The 6,958-nt window shown below is 34.9% G+C and overlaps 1 protein-coding gene across 1 annotated transcript; it reads left to right on the top strand.

The window, feature by feature from the left end:
• The first annotated feature begins 236 nt into the window (after positions 1-236).
• Positions 237-5,069, top strand: vgll4a (vestigial-like family member 4a). Its single transcript, XM_052091735.1, has 5 exons — positions 237-690; positions 1,162-1,300; positions 1,449-1,656; positions 1,791-1,902; positions 4,399-5,069. The coding sequence occupies exons 1-5, from the start codon at positions 615-617 to the stop codon at positions 4,599-4,601; spliced, it is 738 nt and encodes a 245-aa protein (XP_051947695.1). The 5' UTR covers positions 237-614; the 3' UTR covers positions 4,602-5,069.
• The last annotated feature ends 1,889 nt before the right edge of the window (positions 5,070-6,958 follow it).

Genomic DNA, 6,958 nt, shown 5'->3' with positions numbered 1-6,958 from the left:
TATATATATATATATATATATATATATAGTCTACATTTTTGTCACACACATATATATATATATATATATATATATATATATATATATATATATATATATATATAAAAATGTGACAAAAAGAAGATATTCACTTTAAATTTCGAGAATTAACATCAGTTGTGTGACGTAAATAAAAAAAATTGTTTTTGAAAAATTATAAACTCTGTACGTGTTTTTTTTTCTGAGGCGGAAACACACGAGCTGTTGTGGAGCTGTTAGCCGCTTTAGCATCATATGACATATTACAATCATAATTCAGCGACACACCAAATATGTTTGACTGATATATTTACGATATACACACTAGAGCTCATACTCGACGAGTCTCGCTTAATGTTTGTCATTTAAATTACTGAAGTAAACTTAAGACATATTCGTGACTGGCAGCCCGAGCTAACAGCTAAACTAGCTCAATGTGCTAAAAACAACTTAAACTCTTTATTATTTTTACAATATACTTTCATTGATTTTAAGTTTGCGAGTGTCTTTACTCACTAAATCACACGTTAAAGCTATATAAATGAGCAGGATTAACTGATCTGTTATCTGTTTTAAATCCGAATGTTTGTGATAAAATGGATCTTTTAATTCATCAGTTCATCAATAAAATGAACAACAACATAAGTAGACTGCATTATAACTCATATGAGGGTAAGTAACTGCATTCACGGATCTTAATATTAACACTAAATATCGAATATTCAACATTGTTCATGACATGAGCGTCTGCCAAATGAAACTAAACATTTACAAGTGTGTTCATTAATGTGGCATGTAAATACTATACATTAATACACACACATTATTGGGGATGTGATTATATTAAGTTTTTCAAAATGCTATTTCCAAATTTAGAAATATTTGGAATCCCCAGATTGAGACAATGTTGTCTCAATTTTGAACTCCTGTATATCAAAGTGCCAGATTTGCAATAAAATATTGCCTGATGAACAACATTAATGCTTTGATTTCTTTACAATTCAAGTCAGACCACATGGTTGAAATTGAATAGACTAAACTATTCTGATGTTTAGATGTTTTGATTTATTTCACTCATTAGTGTCTTATGTATACTGTATATGATGAGAATGACTGTCATTGATCATATAACTTTATGAACAGATGATTCAGGGACATCCAGGGTTCATGTGCTAGACTCAGGACCTCCACCTGTGAGCCCAACCAAGAGAAAACACCATGATGACCACGACTCGGATGAAGAACACATGAACAAAATGAGCCGCTTACTGGTGTCACATCTGTATGTTATTAACAATCTCCTTTTGTGTTCCATGAAAGAAAGAATGTCATGCATGTTTTGAACAACTTGATGACAAGAAAAGAAGAGCTGCATTACCTGTGATCGTTTTAACATACTTTTTGTGATTCATGTGATTTGTGATTGTCAGGAGAAATCCTAATGGTGACAATGTGATTCAGGAATCATGGAATCGCAGTTCATTTGAACACACATCTCTCAGTGGTCTACATAATCATCATGTGTTTGTGCCATTCCCCATATTTGCAATGGATCAGCCACTTGCATTGACCAAACAAAGCTCAGATTTGACCAGAAGTACTCAACTCTCACCTGGACCCAACACACAGCTCCAGCAGGTAAGACTTCACCCTGAAATACAAATAGAACTACAAAAGCAACGGCTGTAGTGTTACATGAAGGCATTGTTATGAAGAATTTGTCTTATTTCTATATCAATATGAATCAATAATGTGCTCTGTGTTTATATCAGAATCGTCCTTCTGTGATCACGTGTGCTCCTGCGAGCAGCCGCACATGCAGTCTGTCCAGCTGTCACATGTCTCCTAACAGCTGCATCTCTGGATCCATCAACAAAACCAATGGTAGTAATAAACCATCAGATAATCACTAACAGTAAGACTGAAAGCATGACTGCTGTGTGCATTTTCTATTTCAGTTTTTGATTTGTGACTAGCACCTAATAAACAAGCAAAAAATAAATCAAATAAAATAATTTGAAGAGCAAATTGTTTTCCTAAAAATGCATGTCAACATATGTGGACAGCGGGACTAAGTTGTGAAATTTTTTATGAATACCAAGCTATAGAAAGCTATTAAGTTTCCAGGAGTGTTGGTTATTAATTTTTTTTTTTTTAATTCACTGCCAACCATGTTAAAATAAAATGATACATTATAAATTGTGAATCTATGTACTGATTATCCCATGTCCCATGTCTGTCAAACATGTTGAGTGATCCAAATATCATCTGCAGCCTGAAACTAAACTTTTGATAGGATGTTTGGATTGATTGCACTTATCTGCATAGAGATCTGTAGGATGCTCACTTGTGACTGACTTAATCTCCAGTGTGGTGTCTGTCTGCACTGGTCTCAGAACAGTTCAAAATGCACCTTATTTTCATCATAACTCCATATAAAGCCTCTGAAAGCAGTAATGTAATAATGCATAGTAAATATAAGATTTGTAAGGGAAAATATGCTAAAGTACACATTAGTATACATTGTGTTGAGCAGCGTGACGTTTCGTGATAAATTGCTCAAATGTTAAAAAAAATGGCATATCGGATGAAACTAGAGACTAATATTTCAACTTAAATAGGTTTCAATGTAAAAACTTAATTGGGTTTCTTACTAGATGTTGACTTTTCTTACAAAGACAAACTCTACTGTGGTCGGCGCCATGTTGTTTTGTCACACTACACCAAACGTTTAACCCTTTACTGACAGCACAGATTACCCTGAACTGAGATCAGTCGGTTTAAATTAAAGGGTTAGTTCACCCAAAAATGAAAGTCTCCAGGGGATTAATAAAGGCCTTCTGAATCGAAGCGATGGATTTTTAAAAGAAAAATATCCATATTTATAACTTTGTTAACTAATCACTGGCTTCTGGGAACGGCCGTCCACGCGTTCACAAGAGAGTCGAGTTCCGGCGTATTACGTAGTGTAAACTCCGGTCAGAATTGACGAATGCGGATGCGCAGAGGATAGAGCAAAACAAAACACCTGTCACGAATAGAAGACAACAACGAGGATTTTTAAAGAAAAATGTCAGAGGAGGAACTCCAAGAGATGGAGGAGGATGCAGCAGCAGCACAAACAAAAGAATCTGGTAGACTGAGAGTACAGGAGATGTGGTGGTGCTCATGCAGGAAATGCGAGGTAATGCCAACAGATGCTGAGAGAGTTTGCTGCAATGAATGGACGATTGGAATGACTGGTTAGACGCAAGAACGCACCATTTTAAGACTAATAGAAATCTACATTATAGCTAAAACAACTCACTTCTTTTCGCTGATTTCCTTTGCTGTAAACAACACGCGCTTCCACGTTCGTCACTTCTCACCGGAGCTTATGCTAAGCCTACGTCTTATGCCGGAACTTGACTCTCTCGTGAACGCGCGTTACCAGAAGCCAGTGATTATAGATTATATAGTTATAAATATGGATATTATTCTTACAAAAATGCATCGCTTCGCTTCAGAAGGCCTTTATTAACCCCCTGGAGCCGTATGGATTACTTTTTTGATGGATGGATGTGCTTTTTTGGTCTTCAAAATTTAAGGTTCCATTCATTCCCATTATAAAGCTTGGAAGAGCCAGGATATTTTTTTTATATATAACTCCGATTGTGTTTGGCTGAAAGACGAAAGTCATATACAACTAGGATGGCTTGACGGTGAGTAAATTATGGGATAATTTTCATTTTTGGGTGAACTAACCCTTTAAATTACGTATTGCGTATAGCAAAGTCAAAATACAACGTCCACACATGCGTACGTGGGGTCACACAAGGTTAATATTTAAAAGCTGTCTCTGGACGGGTTGTACCTACAGATATTTCATAAATGTAAGAGTCGAGGCTTGTGAAATGGCTGATATGAGGTTTACTGAAAACTGTTCAATATTTTTTGACTTTTCTAAGCCTCGTTGAAACCATTGCAAGTAAATTGCATTTGCAGACATACACAAGCCTGATTTTTTCAAAATGTTCTGTGTCGTTAGTGGAGAAAATACTAGACTGCTATTATGAAAGTAGACAATCGTATTTACATTTTCACTTTGATTTAAAAATTGTTTATTCAGATCTCTTTGAATATATTTATAACACAATTATAAAGAGGAATATCTAATTAACGTGCAACTGTTACAACAAAACAACAGGACTAGGAGTGCCGCTTAAAAAAAAAAATTAAGGATCAATACATTTTTTAGTGACACTCCTAGTCCTTGATGTGGGTGTTCACAGTTTTTTTTATGAGAGTTTTGGGGGGGACAGATTCCACGTGGGCCCGCTTTCATTGTATAATTAAGCAGTGTTTCACAATTGAAATGTATCAATGCTTTGTGTTCTCCAGCAAATACCGTGTGTGACCCTGTGATTGAGGAGCACTTCCGCCGCAGTCTAGGGGACATCTATAAAGAGCCAGAGCCCATCTCTAACTCAGTGTCCATCACAGGCTCTGTGGATGACCACTTCACTAAAGCACTGGGTGACACCTGGTTACAGATCAAAGCCAGAGGCCACGGCCCTACAACCCCACAGCCCAAATCATCCTGAGGGCTGATGTTAAACCTGTCTAAACACCTTAAGATGAACCATGATGATGGCAACAACTTGAAAACAGCTGGGCCTTTAAGAAGGACCCATGAGTTTAGTTTGAATGACATCAGAGCAGTGTTATGTGGAGTATATATGGTGAGACTACATAAGCCAGCCTTTAGGTTTTACAGATCAAAGTGAGACTGTTATCATGTTGCTTCACCCTGTTTCATTTGTGTTTCATGTTTGATATGTGGTAGTTATAATCTGCTAGACAGGTTAAAAAATAATTTCCTCCTACACTTATGAATCCATCAAGTGCTTTTAACCAACAATGTCCAAAGATTGATCTAATAATTCACCAGCTCACATTTGTGAAATGTGCAGTTTATGTTTCACACCACAATCAAAATAATATATGAAGATTATATTAATGACTAGCGTAGGATAATTAAGCATGTTTTACCAGCTGTGTCGTGAAATGCTAATGCAAAAAAAAAAAAAAAAAAATATATATATATATATATATATATATATATATATATATATATATATATATATATATATATATATATATATATATATAATTTATAATGTTTCATAATTTATTATCTTTTGATATTGGGGTGAAATATGACCCGGGCGTGCTTTTAACGTATTTCACGGCATTTACCACTTTATCTTTCTTAAATGCATGATGTTAAAACTTTAATAGCTGGTATCTATTGTAGACTTTATTTACACTCTTCACTCAGATTATCTTTATTTTTGTCAAATTACCGACTGCTGGGACAGTGAAGTCGTTATATTTTTATAACACGATAAGTCTAAGCAGCTGGCTTGTACGTGACTGAGTGATATGAACACCTGCTGATAGATTATCCATATATCAATGCCAATGAAGACATTTAATGTAAGTGCATTGAGCGTGAATTGTGTACACTGCCTCTTTACATGACTCTTGACGAGTCATTCGTTTGTTGGCTTATTTTGATCACTATATAAAGATCTTTATCATACAGAACTCATTTCATCCATGTAGATTCTGATCAGTACAGGCAACACATCACCCTGTTCGAGTTACCTGTCCTGTGCATTCATTTTGTGACGATATCAAATATACTTTTCTGTTGTTATAGCTCTGAAACAGTCGTGTGCTGCAGCATATGAACTGCTTTATAATGTAAATGCTATCATATGCGTTTTAGTTTTGTGACTGATTCTATTTCTGCTGTTTACTAACAGTCACTCATCTTTCGTATTTTCCCTTTTGCCTTTGCAGTGGCGCTTTTCTGTTTTCCATTGGAATATAAATGACCATCATTGCGCCGTGCGTGATGAATACGCAGTTTTAGTTAATCGTATTACTATTTAACTGTTATTAACCATTGTGCATGCTAATCTATTTCTCCTCTGTAGTGTATGTGTCTGATGTTGATTTAATACTCATACAGAAATACGATCGAGATTGCTACACTGACCAAATTAATGTTGTTGATACGTGTGTCTGTTTCTCCAATGCTACATTCCTAGAGCAAAATCTCCTTTGAATGTGAGATTAGTTTGTAACTGTTTGATTTTCTTGATCTTATTTCTTAAAAATACCACTTTTATATTTTTTTACATTAAATAAAACCTCACAGCAAAGAATCATGTTTCCGGATTTTGGTGGATTTTGCACAAATATCTTAAACTAGCAGTGTTAGAAATGTGTTAGAAGTGTTTCACTATTTTATTTTAAGATTTGCTTTTCATACAATACTTTCCACTTTTGTGAGATTCGTATTTATTTAAATTACACGTAAGAATTAGTTATATTTAGTTATTTACTATCAGAACCGTGTCACTTTTGAATTATTTAGCAACAATCATACGACACAATTTAGCATATTTAGAGTTAAAGGTACATTTATTCATTGATTAATGCATTAGATCCGTAATGTAATGTAAGATGTTAATATAAAATAAACAGCACACGCACGTGACATCTTTAGACTTAACGTTGTAAACAGAGTTATTTCATTTTCCGGTGAGTTTAACAACAGCCTAGCGTTTTCTGCTGATGCACTAATATACATGAATATGCCAGCAGGTGACAGTATAAACTCAGTGTTGGCTCATTCTGCTAGCTAAGTTATCCAAAGCTTCATTCATTTATCAAAATCCCCTATATATTTACAGAACAAACAGTTTTTTTTTTTTTAATTATATAAACAAAGAATGTGACAGTATTTACATGTAACAAATACAAAATAACCAAGGCAAACATACATACATACATACCAACGGCCAACATGCCAAGTCTATCTCCTGTATGCATGTATATTTGTGTGTGTGTATGTATGTAAGGGGTGGAAGCACATAAACAAAAGAAC

This window comes from Xyrauchen texanus, chromosome 25 (genome assembly GCF_025860055.1).
Source record: "Xyrauchen texanus isolate HMW12.3.18 chromosome 25, RBS_HiC_50CHRs, whole genome shotgun sequence".
NCBI lineage: Eukaryota > Metazoa > Chordata > Actinopteri > Cypriniformes > Catostomidae > Xyrauchen > Xyrauchen texanus.
The sequence above is the reverse complement of the archived record's forward strand: the minus strand, read 5'-3'. Positions and strand labels throughout refer to the sequence as shown.